Source organism: Passer domesticus, chromosome 4 (assembly GCF_036417665.1).
Source record: "Passer domesticus isolate bPasDom1 chromosome 4, bPasDom1.hap1, whole genome shotgun sequence".
Classification (NCBI taxonomy): Eukaryota; Metazoa; Chordata; class Aves; order Passeriformes; family Passeridae; genus Passer; species Passer domesticus.
In genome coordinates this window covers 27,134,252-27,156,703 of record NC_087477.1, presented here as the reverse complement: position 1 = coordinate 27,156,703, position 22,452 = coordinate 27,134,252, and the positions used below count along the sequence as shown (strand labels likewise).

Genomic DNA, 22,452 nt, shown 5'->3' with positions numbered 1-22,452 from the left:
ACAGGAGCAAGCTGATAAAGCCTTGGAAAGATTCTGTTTTGACACAAATGTTCTGGTAGTTTTATTGGCAAAGGAGATAATGGGGGAGTAATGTCTGACAGTCACACAGAGGGTTTGCCAAGTGTATCTTTAAAATACACGTGAATTTTGTATTGGGTCTTTAACTGCTCTGCAGGCATGCTTCTGAAGAATGTGAAGTATATAAAAATGTAAAATACTGACTTCTCTCTAACATTTTTTCATGGCTTTCAATAGAAGTACATAGATTCACACACTTAAGACTTCTGCTACTTTGATAACTAACCTTGGAGAAAACAAAACTTGTTTTCCTGCTTTAAAAACTTTCATGATCGATCAGTTACTCTCTGAGTGCAAAGTGACAAGAGGGAGAGAGACAGCCTCACTCTCTGAATGCTTTGGTACACAGCCTCCTAATCATTGCTAATGAAGCACTGCAGAATGCTGCAAAGAAATATCACACAGTACAACCTCATGCTAACTTGAAACTGATTTAACTTGCTTTGTCTCTGCTCACCACATACATGAGCTCCAGGTATATACAGTTTATGGGACATTGGCCGTTTGTAACATCTTCACTGGGAATATGGCATATTAACTGTTAATAACATGAGGATGATGATATTGCTGATTAAGATATCTGGGAAGAAAGATTCAACAGCTTATTAAGCAAAATGTTAATCAGAGGTATCTGTGATGAAGTTAGATATTCTTTATGAAGTTTAGCTAAGCATCCTCATACAGTCCAGTAATTACAGGCACAGTATTTAAGGCTCCATTAAATTAATCTGAACCTCTTAGAATGTTAATTTTGAGTAAGCTTTACACCAGAAGTTTCACAGCAGAAATATACCTTTCAGAAATGTAACTGACTTCCTCTTCAACACTATTCACTTAAGATGATAAATTATTTGCATTAAATGCATTATTTATTATAGCTTCAACATGCCTTTATCAATGTTGTTTAGACAATTTATATTTACATTACTGGGCAATTATGAACAAGAAGACAGCTCAGAACATTATATTCTCTGGTGCACACAGGGCAAAATATAAACAATAACTGCTACCTCAGGTTAAGCTATATAACAAAAACAAGCTAATAGACAACAATGTATTTTATTTCTGGCAGCACTAAAGATATTTTATGCACTGTACACAGGGAGAATAACAAATATGAACACTAATGCCACAGAGCATTCAGACTATCATAGCACAACTCGATGGAAGAGTTAATGCTCATAAGTACCAGGTTCAGGAACTAAAATTCATTGATGTTTACTTGAAAGGCCCATGAACAGCATTCAGCAGCTCAGCTCAGTTATTGTAGATGTAAATGGAAGTTTTATTTTGAAAGCTGAAAAATCCACGCTGTATTAATTAAGCATTAAGGCTAAGTTGCATGACTAAACTGCTGAATGGCTCAGAGAAGAAAACCAGGATTTTCTAGTCTGTGTTTCTCATTCCACAGTTACTCCACAGTACCACATGAAATGATGGAGCTGCAGGTTGTAAGCAAGCACAGAGAAACATGTGAACTGTGTGCTTGATTCCACCACTATGTGTTCACCAGGCCAGATGCATCAAGGAAACTCAGAAGAAAACTAGAGAGGTTCATATGAAAACAGGGTTTCAGCAGTCCAAACCACATGTCACAGGACATGGGAATTCGGCTTATGCATGTTCAGCTCCCCTAAATACTCTAAACTGAACCTTCAGAGAAGGCAGACCTCATTTAGCAGGACTGACCAGAATACAGCTCTTCATCTGTGAAACCCTCAACAAAAACGTCACGAAGTTTTAAATATTTACATAGCACAAGAGAAGTCCTCAAGTTTTGGGCTCTGTGACAAAACCCCACAGTTCTTGTAACTCCCCTCATCCCCAGAGTAGTTTGTTTATCACTCTGATGACAAAGCAATTCATGTGTGTATCTTCCTCAAGAATAACAAGTCCAAGTGATGTTACAAACCACCCAATAATTAATGGGAATTTTACACACTTCTCATACAAATGTTATCAGGGCTGGTAGGAAGAACAGAGACATAATTTGCCTTCCTATTCTTGTACACATGAAGCTTTACCACCTCCTCTGAGAAGTAATAATGAAAAATGCAATTTATGGGGCAGAATATTTTGTTATCTGCCTATAAAGACACCAAAGAAAAGAACTTTATCTTGCCTGAAAATATATACAGATCTTTCCTTAACATCTCAGTTCCTGCAGAAAATACCCATTTTGACTATTCAGTGAATCAAACTCAGTGAGGTAAAACACAGGGAAAGCTAAAAGCTGAAGTTTCACTTAGAAACAAGGGTACAGGTGTCTGTATGAATGCCTGTGGAAGAAACACTTTCTATATACAAGAGAGAAGAGGATTGGAAAACAGTGAGGCAGATCATCAACATATGAATCAACATATTCAGTGCAAGAATAATAAAACACCTGTGTTTTTTTAAAGGAAAGTCATCTTTTTCAACCCTCAGTAAGTCTATGGTCCCAGGTGTACTGAGAAAGCTTTGCTGGTGTTTATCAATATATACAATATGGTCAAAGCAGTTTGTGTGTAAACACAGCTACATCAGTGAATTACAATTTGTTCTAGTAAAATAAACTCTTCCCACACAGTTATTCTGAGGCAGTAGTTGATGTTACAGCCACTCTCACAGTACTGTTTATCCCAGTTTATACAGCTATATTTGTATATAGCCCATATGTTGCTTAAGCATCCCTGCCATAAACAGTGCACCCCTTGCATGCCACTTACAAATTGTTTCAGACCAACTTTGCACTTCCCCTCCTTTCCAGGGTGCTGACTAACAAACAAAGCCATCAGTAAGACAAACATAAAAGAAAACGTATGTCTTCCTTGAAATTCTTCAAGAAAGAATTCAGCCTATACTCCCTGCTCTTCACAAAGCCACAGCCCCCAGCAGCTTGCATCACACCACACCAGCTATGCCAGCAAATCCTCAAGCACCAAGACTTCTGTCTGACCAGGGATTTACTAAACACCACCACACACCTGCAAAAGCTTCTCCATTGCATGCTAATATCCATGCCTTTAGAAAACATGAAGATAAAGCTTGGTGTCCTCCCTTGCTCTCCACCATGAGCTGCCAGGATCCAAGGGTACTGAAGGGTAACAACTGAACTCACAGGAAGGAAGCAGCATTACATTTAGTGATGCACAGGGGCTCCAGTAATCTGTCTTGTCTCTACCACAAAAATACCCATGGGCTTAGTTGCCCAAAAGCAAGGCTCTGTTTATCTGAGTAGTGCTTTTCCAGTTGTGCTCACCCACTTCAGATCAGTGCAATCCTGTCCAGCTCCTGCAAGTGAAAGCTCTCCAAGAGCTCTCCTAACCAAGTTACCTCCTTACCTGGCAAGTGTTTGTATTTTACCCAGCCTGACTAACAGCATATGATTTTACACTTCTGTAAGAGCAACGGCTTTTGGTCATAGAATGAAGTGTAGGTAGTGTTTGCATACACTGATACATTCTGATGGCCTTCCTGGGAGGCAGCTAATTTCAAATATTCACCAGAAAAATCTTCATTATTTATGCATTATGAAAACCATCCAAACTTGCATCTTAAACATAATGTCTACTAGGTGCAAGATTACCCAGTAAAAGATATATTAATATCATGATACTTACAAAAAGCAAAAGCAGAAGTGGAGTTATAACAATGCCCTGTAAGAAACAAACAAAAACAGTCTGTTAGGGAGGCAGAAACATCTTTACTTTCTTAGCTTAGTACATGGAAATACACAAGCATCATTTAACATCACAGAAATGAAGTAACAAGCTCAACTTTGCTCTTCACTGAGGATTTTCTTTAACATTTATGCAGCAATCATTTTATAAACTATACTCAGTACCAAGTACCTTTTTTACCTTTTTGCATCTAAGTCCCTCTGTTCTAAAATATACAGATATATAGTCTGATATACAGAAATATGGATCATTTATTAAAAAAAACATATTAAAGCTCTCCCCTCAGTGTGCTGTATCTTAACTTCACTAAGCAGCTCCTCCTTAGGGAAAGACTTGATCAAGTCCCATGGCACCCAGTCCCAGGTCCTCTTCTGAGCAGAAGCTGCATCAACTGTGATGAATTAGGTGTCGTGACTGTGTAATGTAAGCAGATATTCCCCAAGGAAATGAGCTGAGATCTCAAAACTCATTTCACTTGATTAGACTTCATGTCTCACTGGTAGAAGGCAAGTCTTTCATCTAATTTAATCACACAGGACCACCTCAACTTTCCACATCCCCCAGGCAGATGCAAGCAAAAAGATTTGTTGTCTTCACTGACAAGGAACAGGTTTAAAGCTGATGATTGGACAAAATAGAGGATTTTAAGTTTCATGAAAGCAAATCTTAGAATGAGTTGTTTGGGTTGGGAGTTAACATGACATGCATCACTTTCATAGCTGCAAACAGCAATTCCCCATCATCCTTCCATCTGACTTCAATATTTTATTATTGCTCAATAAAATGATTCTATCATTTAATGTATGCTAATTCATAGAGCTGGCCCAGAACTTCTCTAGGCCAGGACTATTCTTCATCCACATAGGTCATAAGAATAGTTAGCTTTTCAGCTATTCACAAATTTTATTTTTAAAAAATTTTTGGACAAAGGTCCAAAACACACTCACATTTATCTGAAAGGGGGCTTACTTTACATTTTATTTAGCTAGAAGTGAAAAACAACTGAACAAAAAACCCCAGTTGTCCCCTAGTTTTCGCTTAACCTTGAGTAACGTCTTTACTCCAATCTCTTGGAAGAAAATATAAAGAAATACCAGAAACAACTAGTTTTATATTTGCTTTCTGAGTCCACAAAAAATCACAGATTCAGACAGACTATCAGCCACAGAGAGTTCCTATTATGTTCCTAAAACAAAATGCAACAAATAAATGCCACAAATTATAACAGACAGGAAGGATCAAGGAGGCAACAGTTAAGCTGTGCAACTTGAAGCCTCTGCAGAATTTAAAAACATATTTCAAAATAAATAATATATGCCATATCTGACTGCCCCACAGCCCAGATATCTGTAATAATTTATCTTTTTGCAAATGTCACAATTGAGATAGATCATAAAAGACTGAAAAGAGAAGTAGAAGCAGTAAGAATTGCTTCAGGGAGTCACTCACTATTTACAGGAGGTCTAGACCAAAATGCAGACAACAGATATGAAGAAATATAGGTGTTCAAGTACAGCAGGAGAGGAAGAAACAAAAGTTGGGGAAGGGAGGAGGCATCAAGGGCTGAACTGACATTGCATACAGCAGAATCTGTGAGGAAGAAGTGACTGCAAGATCTGTGTAAAGCAGGGACAACACAGTCACTGCATCAGAGTGACCAAACTCCAGCTTTTAGGGACGGCTGCTATGAGTGCCTGAGCCAGACCTTGCCCTTCCCACATTTCCCCACTGACAGCTACACTGCACACCTCAAATGCTACCAGACATTACCAAGTGCCTGAGTGCTCCCTTAGCCTCCTCTAATTTTGGGATGGCAGAACACCACTGCAGCAGGGTTCCACCTTCAAGCTTTTGCACAAGTGAGGAGGAGCATGGATGGAGCAGGAGGTGATCTGAAAGCATCCCATACTCCTACTGAGCCCTGAGCGTTGGGAGAAGAGAGCACAGTGCCAGCCTGAGAGCACAGCCAGCTCTCCTGTGAACCTGAACAAACTCATTGATTCAGCACCATCAGATATTTCTGACGTGCTTCATGCCTCAGGTTGCTTTTATATGTTACCAAAAAAAAAAAAAAAAAAACAAAACCAAAAAACAAGCAAAGGTAAAAAACCACATCAAACCAAATCAACCTTTCTCTCTATCTTGTTGTTAAGTCAAGATTGTGCCCTTCCTCCTTGGGATGGGAGCTCTGACTTGTTATTTAATTACTTCAGAAGCTTGCTGATATTAACACGGTGGGCAACAGCCACTGCTAATTCAAAGCATGTGCCACAAAAGGAAACTGCACTTCTGTGGCAGTAACACTTCTTGTAATTCTGTAAGTGGGGAGCAAGAGAATCCTTCTCTACATCGTAAAGAGATTCCTGAATGAGCATGCTGCAAATCTAGCATTCAAAAGGTCAATTTTAGCAATTTTTTATTAAATTTTGCTATTAAACCTGGTGATATTAATAATCAGAAGTGGGTTTCCTGTTGCCTCACCACAGAAAGGATTTACAAGGTTGAACTTTTCCATTTGCAACACACATACGATTGATTCCCTGGGAAGCTAAACAATTACCTGACAGAAGAGACAAGTTCATATTAAAAAATAGATGCTGTTGCTGAATCAGAGTAATTTGATGTTAATGTTTTCTTTTGATAAGGAGTGCCAGTTTGAAAAACCACACGGTTTACATTAAAACCAAAGGGGTTTTTTTCTTCAGTCAATAGTGCAGTGGTGGCTGATGGTTTACAGGGGCAAGCAAAGCACGATTTATTCAGGGAGGGAACCTCTATCACCCAACCAACTGGTGGAACTGCTAAAGAACAGACTTTAGGGATGTAAAGCCTATCTATAGGTTAACCTGAAAACACTGATGTGCTTTTATGAGCTGAAGCCCTTCTCTGCAGGTTCCTGCCCCAGATATGAAGAAAGGCTTACCTGACCATGGTGTATGTGTCTAACAAAAGGCATCACCCTTCCCTGCACGCACCTTGCTTGGACACGTTACCTCTTCATTAGGAACATGCTCCTCAATGCTCCTGAGCATTATGGGATGCATCTCAATTCATATCCACTAAAGAATAATGAATAGAGCACTTTGAGTCTAAAGCCTACCGACAGAAAATACAGGAGACAATTTACATTTTGAATGTAAAGCCCAAAGTCTGATTCACTAAGAATAAAGAAAATGTGGAAGAAAACAGTTATTCCAGAGCCCAGCTCACTCAACAGCAGAGGCTTCACAAAGATGAGAATATTCTGACACTGGCACTGTAGCTGCTTTCTAAGATTGCCACTGGCTGAGAAGCACAAAGGAAGCTAAAAATTAAAATAAGTATGACCATTTCTAAGTCCATCAGACACCGAGACCATCAGAGAGGAAAATGGAACTAAATTTGACAATGCTTTTCCCTGCCTTGCTTTCCAGGCAAGTGCTGTCAAGTACATAGTGTATGGAGATAAACAGATTGTAGATTAGCACTTCCAGCAAAAGCTGAGCATCTGCCCTTGAGAATGCAAGGTCATTACACAGTTTTAGCATCTTCAAAGTTCGGGTGGAGTGTTAGGCTTCCCAACTGCTGCCCACAATGGAGTCAAAGTTGTAAAGTGACTGCCGTTTGCTATCTGAAGAAAAACTTTCAAGAAATCCATTTACACCTCTGATGTGAAAGACTGACTGAATATATTTCAATGATTTTAGTGGAAAGGGCAGGAAAAAAATCTCAGCCTGACATGAGACACTGATACAACACAGGAGTCTGCAGTCAGATATTTGGAAACATCTCCCCACAGTAAAGATCATGAAACGGATTTTATTTAAGAGAGTTTAAATACAGGTTTGTGTGTGCAAGCATGTGCATAAACATACATATAAACAGCAAGGATGTACTTGGAGATCCATTTAATTGTTATTTGCTTTCATTAGATAAAGTTGCTAAGGGGTTTTCCATAGGTTTCATCCAGTAGAGCATTGCTGTAGAGCAGGTATTAAGAGGTGTTTATCCTCCAAAAGAATATATAAAATCAATACATGGAATTGGCTGCCAAATCAGACAGGGGAGGGAAGTCACCTAATGAATTTGAAACTATGGTGGCAAATCATTAAGAATGAAATTATGCAAATGGGAAGAGGGAGATGGGCACAGATCCAGAGGGACACATGGTAGAAGACAAGTAGGGATTATTGTAATGAGGCATGAAATACATGTGAACTTTCCTTCGTTTCCTTTACCCACAAATTTCCCATGCAATTTTTCATCATTCTTACAGGTCATCAGTACGACACGCATGTGGCAACTGCTAGTGAGAAAAACCTCAACCAAAGTCACGTCTGATTTGCCTAAAGAACCAGGGCTAGAAAGGAAAAAAAGGGGGTTGTAATCAAGGCTCTGAACAAATATGTATTTTCTGAAACCTATTACCTGCTCATGCTTAATGCTACAGAGGTTCCTGGATGCTCCATCAGAGCAGGACACAAAACAAGCAGAAGGGTAAGCAGGGTTACATAAAAACTTACAGGGCAGCATTTCCATGCCACTGATAAGGAAAGGTGTGAGAGAAAAGCTTATCAACACTGGATAATTTCATCAGAGACAAGCATAAATGAGAAATGAAATTCAGTCTTCTTCTGTGTACTGCAGTATTCCTCAAATTTAAGTATTTATTTCAAGAGTTGCTGACACTTTCAGAAAAAAAAAAGATCAATCAAAATAAAAGTGAGCTCAGTTGGTTAGAATATGGAGTTAATAACATCAAAAAATCCCAGCCTGCACGTGCCACCTCACCACCCAACAAACAAATACAAAAATACAAAATACAAAAATTTTCCAAACACATGATTACAATGAGAGTGAAACTTTATGTCAAAATATGTGTTATTTCTATTTCTTACGTCTTTTTTTTCCCTTGATTTTGTGTATGGAAGTGTGCTTTCAAATTTTTTTCCTTTGTTTTTAATAAGTTTGCAGACAATTTATAAGGTTTTAAATTTTAAAAAAAGAACTCTGCCTCTAGAAAAATGCTTCTAGGTCTGAATTAGGCATGTTTGTGAGCAACAGGACAGCTAATACTGAAGTTCTGACAGAATACAGATATTCTCTTAAAAAAAAACCCAAAAAACACAAAAGAAAGAAAGTGGGCACTCCTAAAGATGGAAAACCTGTTTGTTCAGTGTTTTCACTAACATGACAGAAATGGTAAAGAGCACAGCAGCACTTGGAGCCAACTCTCAGTCTATTCAAATCAAGGAGCACCAGACTCCCACTATCCTCACCCCTCAGACCGGTCACAACTCCACAGTTCCACTTCACAGCATCACCCCTGAGTAAATACACTGTTTATTACCTGTGATACCACATTATTCATCATCTCAAATAAACTTGATTAAAAGTGTACTCCCATGTCATACTGTTTTGCAGTAATCTGAACTTTAGATATCATATACAGAATGAGTCCATCTGCTAAACCAAGTCTTTCACACACCAAAATCCTCAGCAATTAGCTGTCTTCTCCCTTTTTCCTCCTGTCCCCACATAGGTTTATAACTATGCAGAACCTCTTGACAGACACCACAGATCAAGGAAAAAAACCCTATGCTAAATAGACACACTGGGTTCCAAACCAGAAGGGCAAAACCCACTACAAGTCAGGCTGGGACCCAGCAAGTTCTTGTGAAACCACAAGTAGCCACTGGATGCAGAAGTGGCATAACAGGAAAGGGCCTGTAAAATTCACAGTTGTCTGTAGAGGCAACTGTGAATTTTACATGTCTCAGTTTTTAAGTACTAAGTCATTTGATGATGAAGATTTCAAGTTTGTAACCGAAATTATCCCAAAACATTTCAGTGCCTTAGTATGTGGATCCATTGGCTGCAGGAATCTCCTTGAAATACTATCTTTTTATGGGTTCTTTAAATAGCTTTTAATATTTTTGTAAGCATGGCTACACAAGCTTTGTTGTTCATTTGACTTACTTAAAGATGGCAGCAGAGATGATAACTTTCTGTTGATTGAGATGTTGAAATTGATTTTCACAATAAAACATGTTTGCCCCCTGTTTCTAACTTTGTCCCCATGTAAATTACATAAATGTTTGAATTTATCTCTTGCAATCTCAGAGATTAAATTACAACTTTCTCATATTCTTGTAATTTCAGTAATTTCCCCAAGATGCAACTTGGGTCCCTGTGTTGCTCCCCCATGGACATCACAGAAGCTCCTGGTGTCAGATAATCATTTGCCTTTTGTTTTCAATTCAATTATTTTCAAAACAATTTCAAGTGTAAAACTCCTACTATACATCCCTCTTCTGTCAACTACTCTAATGACATTGTTGGTTCTGAGAAGGCTTATACAGCTGCAATTATTCAATATAAAATATGTAATTAAGCTCTTTGTCTTGTTCTATATGAAATTACTATTCTGAAAGCTGGGGAGAACAAAGGCTTATGAACTGATGCTTTTTAGGATACTTAATACACCCATTCTCCCCATAATAAATAATAAGAAAATCTGAAAAGATATTGAAAAGACTATGGAGTTAAGCTCATACATTTTTGGTAAAATGATAAATATTGTACTCCACCAAGACAACAAACTACAATAGAAAATCAAAAATACATAAATTCTATGTAACCCTAATTCAACTATAATTAGAAATAAACACCACAGCAATAGCTGTAACTCATCCAATTAGGCAAATATTTGATTTTAATAACAAAACTGTGAAATTAGAAGCGCTATGTCAAAATGGCTTTTGATTTATCAGTGGGGGCAAAATAAACCTGATCTCCTATCAACTATGAGATTATGCAGAGGACTTTGTGAGCTGTTCCAGACATTGTCCCACCTTTGTTCTGTTGTATTAATCTAGTGCCCCCAATTGTAGGAATGGACATTAATTTAAAAAAAAAAAAGAACGATGAGGTGATATAAAAAACCTTACCAGCATCAGATAACAGCAGAAATCACAAGCATTTCTGGTATTTATTAATAATTACTATTTGCAGATGTTCCTCTTGCCTACATTTTATATAAGCATGAAAAAATGGAATCAAAAGGAATGTGAGCAGCCAGAGCTCAGTTCTTTCAACAAAACAGATCAGAGAAACACGAAATGCCATGATCTGAACTACCAGCAGTACACTACCACACTTGTCACAGATGAAGTGTAAAGAATAAAACCAAAAGGAGAGAGCATTTTTTTTCAGTAAGGTTGAGGGGGGAGTTTCTGATATCAGATTGAGTGTTAAGCCAAGAATAAGAAAAGAGTACTTTAGAAAGGTAAAACTAGAGATAAGCCAGTTTGCCTGGCATTCCCAGCAGAGGGCATCTTAAACACATTAGAAATGTGTTCCTTACACAGCAACAGAATAGTTCAGAACACAGCATTCAGGACGCTGAAGTTTTCAAGCAACTAGGAAAACTTCTTGGTGCTTCACAGGTGATACAGAAGCAATATCTGAAATGATGCACAAAATACAACATAAGTCTCAATCAGAGGTGGAAATGACCACTTCCATCAAATGACCTGAAACCATCAGTTAGGTGGGAGCTGGCTGGCAGGTGTGCAATAGCTTCTACAACAGGTGGGATCCCGGGTGCTGCTTCTGGCCACTCTTTGCAAGTGCTGCAACCTCTCTGCAGCAGCTCCACAGCTCTGTGTGTGACCAAGGAGGTTCCAGGGGGCCTTTGCTCATGTTTCTGGAACAGGATCAAGCCATATCCACCACACTTGTAACATCTTCCTGCAATCTTTTCTTGCCTCTCTCTTGTGCAATGCGTTTAACTCAGCTGTCTTGTTGCTATCTTCAGTGAGTTCAAGGATACTGTCCAGCCTACTGGAGCTACATTTTCCTCTTCATCTGCTTTTGCTGACCCTCACTCCTGGCCTCGAGACTTTATTCCTCTCTTTTACCTTCCACCTCAAGCCTTTTAAAATTTCATCCTATGCAAATATTTTCCCTAAATCCAGCTGATTAAACCACTGTCTGTTCCTACTCAAATAACTTTCACATGGGGTGTCTGCAGAGAACAAGATCACTAAGGTTCTGTATGTCAGGATAGGGGTTTATACACTGGCATTAAGTGGACCTTGGTTAGAGGAGACATAAAAGTGAGAAAGGAACTTTTCAATCATAAACATTACTCTTTTCAGAGTGACCCCCTTGTCTTTGCAAAAATCACTTGGACACTGTAATCCTGTAATTTCTACCACTGCAAACAGGTTCCACAGCATATGAGCATGACCTCAGTGGGACTGAGGAGGAAAGGCACAGAGCTCATAGGATTAGGGTGTCTGTAGCTGTAAGCACAGCCCTCCCTTGAAAAAGAGTTTAAGATATAATAAGGATATAATAAACATAATCACATGTGTTGGGGTGTACTTTAAGTGCAAAGTATATTAGTGCAGTGCTAAGGATGCACCAATATTTCTCCTTTGTTTTGTGCAGAGAAATAAAAATGCACTAGAAGTAACAAACATGTTTCACAAGAAAAGTTAATTTTGGACCAAATTTTTAAGTCTGTTTTCTTGAAGAAGAAAGTTAAAAAGAATCTAAATTTCCCCTGTATTTGGATCTATGCCAAGTCACAGGCAAATCTCAATTTAAATTACTAAGAAGCCATTCCCAGCAAAGCATGCCAGCCTGAGCACCTCTGCTCCCTCAAAGCCATGTGGCACTAGGACAGCATGGCACTAGATGGTGCTGTGGGACCTTCCAGGGAAAACAATCTCCTCATAAAACAGAAGTTATTGTATTGTTCAATTTGCCAGAGAGTTGATTCTGTATTTTGAGACACACTGAAGAGTACTAAGTCCCAACAAAAGAAAGCAGAGCCACAGAAATGGAAGGAAGACACTAAGTAAACATTCTGCTTTGACAGACACTGCTTTTTGGAGTAGCTAAGTGCCACTATTCCACTGGAAGGCTTCTTGCCTCTCCTTCCCAAAGGAAAAGGATGCAGTTTTTATGCTCTACACCAACCTTGCTTTAAAGGGTTCTACATGTAAAACAGAATTGAAAGAGTCCCAAGTCACAGTTCCAACAGGCAAGGTCCTCACAAGACTGTCATTCTTTGAGACTGGACCTCACCATCCTTTAACAGACACCCTTTTATTCCAGTCAACATTTTAAAAGTTATTTTGACATAATACACTTTGAATCAATGAAACTTGGAATGAACTAATCTGTGCATTTACTTTTCCTGCCATGATGATCAGTTGTGTAAAAAAAGCCAGAAGCATAAAGGAATGATTATAGAAACCTGAGAGAAAAGCTATGGCAAATTCTAGAGAAAGGAGCAGTTTTAAGCTGTTATCAAAATTGATTCTACCTATTTCTTTCTATAACTTGTCATGTAATTGAAAACTATTCAAGTAGAACAGGTTCTGTATAAAGACACCACCAACATATAAAGCAAAGCTCATTTTGTTAACACAAACGCTATGTTTAAATAAACTCTGATCTCCCTCATTCTTCTTCAAGCCAAGAACCTCAAACAGCGCAACTATAAACACTGTAAAAACCCTCCTTGGCACATGCAAGAAAATAAAACTTCATACAATGGGCAGGAGTGTTGTTTCAATAAAAATCCATAAGGGTTAATTACACATCAGTAGTAGTAAAACACTTCCTTAGCATTGCAAAGGTCTCTTGGTGACCTGCTGTTCAGAAATACCACCTAAAACATATCACTCAAGTGCTGGCATAATTCTCCACTCCCCCAAAAGATGGATTTTATCTGCAGTATCCCTGAAATGAGATTCTACCCCCCTTACCAAACCCCTCAAATCAAACCAACAGCATAGTTTGTCTGTAATTACTGTTATGAATCAGATAGGTTACACTGGCTTTATCAGAGGAAATGTCTCATCAGCCAAAGTGCTACCTGCACTCTGTAAGGTGAGAAATGCCCTCCAAATCCCCCAGGATCCTTCAAGATCATTTCCAAGTCTGTTGGAAAGTTAAGCTATTATCAATTAGCTTGAGAGCAAGCTCACCGATACATTCCCTTTTTTATCTTTCATCTAAATGCCCTGAATTGTTTTAATAAAATGTATGACAAAGCTCATTTAATCTGTTTCCTTCTCAGGAAGGATTTCCACTCAGCATTGAGTATTTCCAAGGCCAAACCCAACCCAAATGCACAGAAGCCCATGCATAGCCACAAACCCCCCAAACCCAGCCCCCAATATGGTAATCTATATTGCTTGTGTTCTGTGCTGCCTGCCAGGCCCCAAGTCATCAATAATGAATAGAAATGTACAGCTACAGCAGTAGCCTGTGTCATGGGCTTGTCAGGGATTTTTGAAAAGGAACAAAAACACAGGTCTGCCATTTGATTGTGTCTTCTTCTGCAAATGCAGGAAGGGCAAAGCAAAGTGGTGTTTAAAAAGGGGTAATATGATTAACCCTTTTTGTATGAAATGAACAGCTTTCCTCAGCCATCTAGATTAGAAAATCATTGCTTGCAGTGCAACCAGTATTCTCCTAGGTCTGAGAATTCAACAATAATGTTGATTCTGAGCCCAGGGAGGAGAGGTTTTTTCTATTTTAAGATAATGAATACATACTCAAGAGGAGTCAAATACCACAGTTTACATAGAGGGAGAAAGGATTTCTTTTCTTAGGAATCCAGCAAGTTCATTATCAAATATTTTTTTTCTTGAAGAAGAGACTTAATGCACACAAGCATATGCACACAGTCAGAGAAAGCAATTACATTATTAAAAATTATGCAGATCCTCATGAATGGGCTAGAAACCATGAAGAAAAAAAAAGGTGGTACCTATATTTATTATTTCTTTTCAAATATTCCAAAATACATTTCTACAGACATTATGACTGTGGTCTTACAGGAATGATTATCTCACATTTTACAAACAGAACACACCAGCTGGTACACTACCAATCCACCCCCTGGGGAGGGTGGGTGGCAGACTACAAAATGTCTACAGGACACACAAAAACTAAACTGACTGAAAGCCCAGTAGGAAACCCAAATCTTTCTTGCTTTCTACATCTGCATAAATTCCAGAAAAAGTCCTGCATTAATATATTTAATGACTAGAAACATAAACTTCTGTAGTAGATGAGTACATATTCTCCACTTTGGATGACTCAACTGAAGATGCACCCTTGTCTTCAAATAACCTGGAACTAGACAAATTGAGATAATTTATACAAGAAATGAAACTATATAAACATGAACTTCCAACCTGGCATCAAATGCAAGATATCTCAATTCAGATTACATTGCCAGGCCTTCTTATCTAGAAGCCAGTAACAAGAATAAGCACATGGTTTCAACACAACTGAGGAAAATCTTCAGAAAGCAGCAATCAATAATACAATTTAAGCAGGCTGCTCTGCCTTCTGACCCAACATTATCTTGTGATAACTGTTTTTAATGGCTGCAGTGAGATATTACAGTATTCAGCTGAGCTCAAGTGGGCATAAATCGCTGAATGTTCCTTCACGGGTTGAATATGTTATTAATGAGTGTGAATATGGAAAAAGGACCATAAACCACCTTTCTGTGGCAGATAATAAAATAACTGCCTCAAAATCATAAGTACACACTCCAGCACACTAAGGTTAAAAAAAAAAACCCAAACCACAGAAATATGATTCTGTTTAAACTGATTAAATTGAGATCATTTACTTACAAAAGAAACTTTATCCTATTTAAAGAATTCCAAAATTATTTCATAGCAGAAAAAGTTGCTTCTCAATTCTAATTCCAAATGCACTTCAGCATGACTACACTAAATATATTTCATTTTGCAAATTCTATACAGTCAGTAAAAAGTTCTTTTCTCCTAGTGACACCTTTTCATGGCTTTGTGAGTGTTCAGATCCCTTCCTCCAGCCTACTGCTCAAACACAGGTTTGGCAGCACAAAACTTCTGCTTGTTTTGAAAATCCCCATGGAACACACAATCCACTTAGCACACATTTTAATGTGCTGAATATGCACATCTGCAACAAGAAAATGCAGGGGGGGGGTTGTCTCATATGTGGTAGAATGAGCCAAAACCCCATTCTTGTTATCAATGCCATATGACCCTTGGAGCATCTTGTGAATTTTTTTTTAATGCATCTGCTTCAAACATGTTAATTTTTGGCGTGTTTTTCACTAGATACAGATCTCATGTTCAGGAAAAGACCAGTGCCTTGTTTCAGTATGACACTATTGCTCAAGTGACAATAGAAAGGTAAAAAAGTCAGGCAGAAGCATCCTAAAGAACTGCTTTAAAAAACACAACAACAACAAAAAATCCAAACAAGAAAACAAAGATGAAAAGAAAAAAAAAGAAAAAAGGAGGAGGGCACCAAACAAAACTTGGCTTTGTACTTCCATTTCCTGTATGGGTTGTGCCACTCCAGCTTGCCATCAGAAGGAGGCTGCCTTTCCCCTCTCTGATTTGAATACTGGTTTTGTATTTAAATCATCTGCCCTGAAATGTGGGTCTTTGATTCAGCAACATAACAGGATATTTCCAGAGGGGGAAAATTGTTTCTAAAAACAAAACAGTCCTAGTCTAGCAGAGACTGACTAGGCAGGGAAGGGAGCTGCTGTGTGAGACTGGAACTAAAGGAAGAGAAAATATTTCCCTCACAGCCCCCACAACAAAGGCTTTTTTTTAAAATTTCAACTCTTAAGAGCTCAAACGGCAAGACAGTGTTAACTTGGAAGGTGTTTCTATTTTACACGAGGTAAAACTAGACAACAACTAAAAGATGTTATCCAAGATTTCTACCTTCCTCTTCTCAGAGCAAGAGTTTTCAGTCTACTTTGCCCTCAGAGAACCACAGCTCCAGAGGTGGCTCCTTTGTGACTCCTTCTCAGGCTTTGCCCCAGCTCTTCCCAAAGAACCACTGCCAAGGCTGGAAGTTCACAGTATGGGATTAGACCATTTGTGTACTTAAATTTACAAAAGCCTGAGTCCTCTGGATGCAGAATAATTCTCATTCTACAAGAAGAATATATTCCTTTAAAAAGTGGAATCCCTTGTAATTTCTCAGTGACATGACATGCCACACATTCACAGAGCCTCATTAGCTGAAGGGGCAAAACATACCCCAAGGCCTTTGAGTTTTACTGAGGGTTTCTAGGATTTTTTTAACCAACAAGAGATTTGTTTGTGCCTATTTTGTGTGCCTAAAACTTTCCATGAACTGTTTCACCTGGTGGGTGGCAGACTGGACTTCCCCACAGAAGATGTGCAACACTGAGCAGAATCACTTGCATCCCTACCTGAACATGGGAATTGCAGGGAGAGCAGCAAGATTTAACTCCTACCAAGATAAACAACTGACATAATTTTCAAAGCAGTTCTCAGATGCTCTCTTTGCCTCATTGATCTAACATAAATCAGTGATATGCAATCTAATAACACATTACACATCATTGCCATCTACCACTCTGAAAATCACAAAACCAACTCATCACTCAGGTAAATATTACCTGATAATAACTAATAGTTACCCATTACAAGGGAGTTTCAATACCCACAACATGGAAGAGTTAAACAGCCTCATCTTGGTGTTAAATATTGGTTCTGATCGAAAATGAGAAACACACCTCCTGTCTGCCTAGGTGTGAAAAGCATTTTTCTTCAGAGAACAGATCCATACCCATCAGTTCACTCACTACCAGTTTATTGTCAGCCCTTTTCATTTTAAGTGTAATTTCCATTTGAAAAAGCCACAGTTTCATGGGGGTTTTTGTACTGAAGTCTTACAGTATACTCTCACACAAGTGACAAAGCCAAAAATAACTGGTTTTGTTATTTTCAACTACACACAGCTATTTCATTTATTTTCCAAAGCAGTTTCAGGCAATGCAAATGCACATAATACAGGTTGACACAACACCTCAATGGGCAAATCAAGGCCATATTACTAAAAGGCCACAATGCCATCATCCCGCTCACTTCTGGATCAGACAAAAAGGATATCAGGCTACCTCATACACAGAGCAAAAAATAACCATCCTGTAAGGTAAAAAGTAACAATAACTTGGGATGATTGTTCCCAAGCTGCAAACTATCTGAAGACATACTCTTTTTTTTTTTAAGCCATGCTGTTTTACTGAGAAGATACATGAAGTAAAGAGTTGAAAGATTGCTTGCCAGATGCCTGCTAGAGCTTTACATGCACACACACAAAAGATAAAACTGCTAAGTTATTTTTTTATATAACTTATGTAAGAGGGGTTTTCAAATGTAAATATTATACTTAAATTAGCATTTCTGGTTTGTCTACAATCAAAAGCCTCTAACATCACAAATCACGACAACGAGGTGGCCTAGCAACCTAGACAGACAGACACAGGAAGTTCAGTCAGTCAGTAATAAAAAGCTTTGGCTGTCTGGCTTCAGGGAGAAGAAAATTGCTTGGATGATCACTTCAATACTCTACTAGGTGATGCACTATTTTATTCTTTCTGATAGCTGCAGTTTAAAAGAGCTCAAAACAGGAAAATGTACATGTAAAGGCTGAGCAAAGATGTGGACTGAAGCTTTATTTTGTTTCAGATTCACACTTTTGATAGAGCCTAGGGAGCCAGAGAGAGAAAAAAAGGAAACTGTCCCCAGTGCCTGACAGGAACAAAAGTGAAAACAGCTGCTTGAGCTACCTGCAGAGTGGCTCTAGGGGCAAGGGGCTCTGCTGGGGAGGCAACAACCTCTGCAGCGTCAGTGCAGAGCACTTGCCAGCAAAACAAAGCATACCTAGCAAATCACAGCCATAATTCCATTGCTATCATGATCCACTGAAAATACACTGTCATTCTACTCACCAGCAAATCTACATCTAAATTCACCCTGTGCTAAGTTTACAGTGCTGCTCATGAGGGATCCAAGCCTGACCATGCCGCTGAGCAACTACAGCTGCTCCCAGAGAAAGGAGGCATTCTGCTCCTAGTAGGAAAGTTTGGTTTTTAAAAGAGGTGTTGTCAGAGCTGAGGATTTTTTCTCCACCCTTCCTCACTCTAATTACACCTAGGCAGTAACAGTGCTAAACTCTATGCTAATGAGAAGCTTTAAATTCTTCTGTCACTTTTCCCTTCCCTACCTTCTTGAGGCTCATTCTTTTCTGCTCCTTTCTGTCTTGCCCCAAAATCTTTTCCAAAAAGATTAAAACTATAACCCTTCAAGGAGCTGACTTCCAAGTACCTAACATTTAAGCCTATACCCAGCAGGACACTGAGGTTCTCTGCGTTTTTGTCATATATATGTTTTTTTAATAACTCTTACTCAATCATGAGACCAAGGTACGCATTCCGACTCCATTACTACTATCAACATTGAAAAAACTCCCAACATTAGCTTGTCTCCAGTCACTCAAAACTACTGGCAACTCACTCAGACAACTGGCAAACAAATCTGCTTTGGTCACTTATCCAGCAAGCAGTGATTATCAAGATGAACAGTTCCAGATTTGACAAGTAATTCCTGTATTAAATGCCATAAAAGTACATTTCTCAGAAGTTGATGGCCCATCCACAGAATTCTTACAATTAGCAGCAATAACCATTGTGGGTAAGTGACTATTCTCTTCTAAGGGTAATAGCATCTGCTTACATAAAGGGGTATTTTTGGCACATTCTCAAGGTCTTTTTTCTTCTGCCCTGCTGTAAGAACTCTAATCAGGTATGCACAGCACCTACAGTGGTCCTGCATACTCCAGGTAATTAGCCTTGCCACTAATCAGAGAGCATCTCTCATTGCTGCAAACACACAGGACACTGATTGTTCCTTAACCCTGAGCTTTCCTTTGCTCATTTCTCAAAGAACTGACTCAACACTGGGTACCTTGAACTATTCTTTCAATGCACACAATTTAGAGCTTTCCAAATAAAATAATTTCTGAGTGTTTTGCGGGAAGCTGAATTTAATGACATGAATTATCAATGCTTCAGCTAAAATGTATCCCTGGTCTTTCCCTCTCTTCCTAATAGTTAAGAAAATAAAAGCTCACAGTACTTTTCTCTGTGACCATCTTCACATGCCTTTCTGCTTGAAAAATTGATCACCTTAGATAAAAACTAATTTACACCTTGATTTATTAAGACAAGAAACTCGTGTTTAGAAGGAAAAAGGCTGCAGTAAGTGTCTATGCTCTGACAAATGGCAAAAAATACAGCTGATTTAACAAATGAGTGATCAATCAATGATGCACTGAGGCACATGACAAAGGGAAGTCAAAATCCATTACATTCAAGAACCTCCTTTAAATTCCACTTCAGTGCACTGACCCTGTTGCTCAATGCTAAAGACTTTACAAGGTTTTCGGAAACATTTAGAGAAGCTTTTGTTTTGGCATTCACTCAGCTGCACCTCACAATTAACACTGCCAGACTCCTCTCTAATCAATTATTCATTAAGATTACTAGCATATCTTTTGAGTGCCTTAACTCCACATCAGAAGTGTGCGAGGGATGATACATCCGTGTGTACTTTGCAGAATAAAAGGCAGACTCGGAGCAGGTTTTAACGTTAAATGGGAACAAGGCTAAAAGGAGCGAAATCAACACTTTTAGTCAAAGTTGAGCTCCAGGCGAGCTGCAGGCAGTGCACAGCGTGAGAGAATTTGGCTCCAGAAAGTGCCCATGTGTTGACAGCTGAAGAAGAGTTTGAAGGCTTAATGGTAAGAAATGTTCCGTCAGTGGTAATGTTACACTTTACTTACTCAGTTAACTACTCATCTTCTCCAGCCCTGACAGCTCATGACACAAACCCCACTCAATTCAACTTTTACCAGTTGCTACACAAACATATTTATTGTGGTTCCCATGGCTAGTATTTTTAACAGTCAAACAAAAAAAAAAGAGCAGGAAATAATTTTCAGGCTATAACTGTCAAATACAATTGTGCTGGAGAAATTAGGAATGCAAAAATCTGAAAAGTTTCTCAAACTATAGAAAAAACCCAAATAATTTGAGCCTATCTCTACAACTATAATAACACATGTAAAATAAGCAATTATCAATTTTTGCTATGGTAGAACCTACTCTATTAAACACATGTGTTGGTGAGGAAGATATCCAACCCCTTAACATAATTTAAACACATAGGTTAGGAAGCTTCTATATTTAAAGCCCATGAGAGAACTAACTTGGGCTCTGGAATTAGAAGGCATAAATGGTTCTCCCCACAGCACAGAGAAAAACCCTATTATCACAGAATCTTTTAGGTTAGAAAATACCTTCAAGATCCCATTGTCAAGTTGAAGTTACAAAGTTTTCAGTCCTTGTTTGCATCCACCTGTTCTGCCTGGCTCAGAATGAACAGCCAGATAGGACAGTAGGCAAGATGAACCTAGAGTTACCTAGAATTTTTCCATTTTCTAAACATCACAGCATGAGTAAAGTGTAAAAAAACAAACAAACAAAAAAAAAACAAAAGAAAAGAAAAAAAGAAAATAACAACATTACCAAAGACAAACAAATGGCAGAGCCATAAATGTTCCAATGCTCACGGTGCTACCAGAGCAGAATTGAGTTTTCTGAATCCGAAGTGGTATTTAATAAAATCTCATAAGTGTGAACAAGCCTGTAGCTGCTAAATAACATATCAGTACCAGAGCTGCCTAATATTCCTCTGTTCTGCATGCCCACAGCTGCTGCCATCCTGACTGAGAACAGCAGCTCTGTGTTTACTTTGTAAACATAGTGATAAGCATGTCACTTACCAAAATCTGGTGAATTTTGGGTTTGGTAAATTTTTGGTCAATAAAAAGCAGGTCATTTACCAATGACTGGATATCGTTTTCCAGAACCTGATGTTACATTACAGAAACAACAAAAAAACCCCAACTCATCAGCAGCTGGAAGCAAGGGTCAGGCAATGCCTTTGAGCATCTGCAACAGATCCAAGCACTTCAAAATGAAGTGAAATTATGTTAATCATGACTACACCTTGCTCCTTAGGTTATCAAGGGGCTTAAATGCATAACTCCCACAAACTGGATTTCTTGAAGCTACCCAATTCACTAAAGAGAGACAGAGGTGCGTAGAAACATTTAAAACATACAAACAAAGATCAACTCCCCTTGAAACCAAATTAGGTACTTTGAAAAGTACCTATCATGACTTTAGAAAGCACAGAAAAAGCTAATTGTGTGCTTCAACAGACAACTGTACTCCTGAAATAATATTCATTATCACACATACTGTAAATATGTGCACAAAATCTCAATATATTGAAATCTTGACATCAAAAGAGCTTAGTGCTATCAGATCAACATTACTGTACCCAAGCCAGCAACAAAAAGATTTAAATTGTCCTTGGAAGAGGTCTACCAAAAGGTATGGATTCACTGTACCAGCTTTTAACATGTCTTTTGTTCCTGTTACAGTGATTTCAGAGGACTTGGTTACTCAGAAATAATTGTTTCAAGCGGAAATAAAATATTATATCTCCCAGCAAATAGTCTGATATTTCAACTGAAGTACAGTCTACATTCTTACACAATTTCCTTTACTATCCTGATTTTTTCTTTTTGTTCAGAGGTAGCACTTACATATGTTTTCTCTGCTTTTCAAAGAGAAAATAATCATTTAGATTCATATGTAAATTCCATGTTCCTTCATGGATTGTCACAGCAATGCATGACAGACTGTACAGTATTATCACTGAAAATAAAGTATCTTAAAGGAAAAATAAAAGAGAACAAGACAGAGAAAAACCCTAATAAAATCATTACCAATTCTCTGTTT

At 38.4% G+C, this 22,452-nt stretch overlaps 1 protein-coding gene across 3 annotated transcripts in view; it reads right to left on the bottom strand.

The window, feature by feature from the left end:
* SLC10A7 (solute carrier family 10 member 7) overlaps positions 1 to 22,452 on the bottom strand; it is a 146,174-nt gene that overhangs the window by 51,174 nt on the left and 72,548 nt on the right. For all 3 annotated transcript variants that reach the window (XM_064416738.1, XM_064416740.1, XM_064416739.1), the window contains exon 6: positions 3,681 to 3,716. In XM_064416738.1, the coding sequence (XP_064272808.1) occupies positions 3,681 to 3,716 (36 nt within the window). The remainder of the gene's footprint in view (positions 1 to 3,680; positions 3,717 to 22,452) is intronic.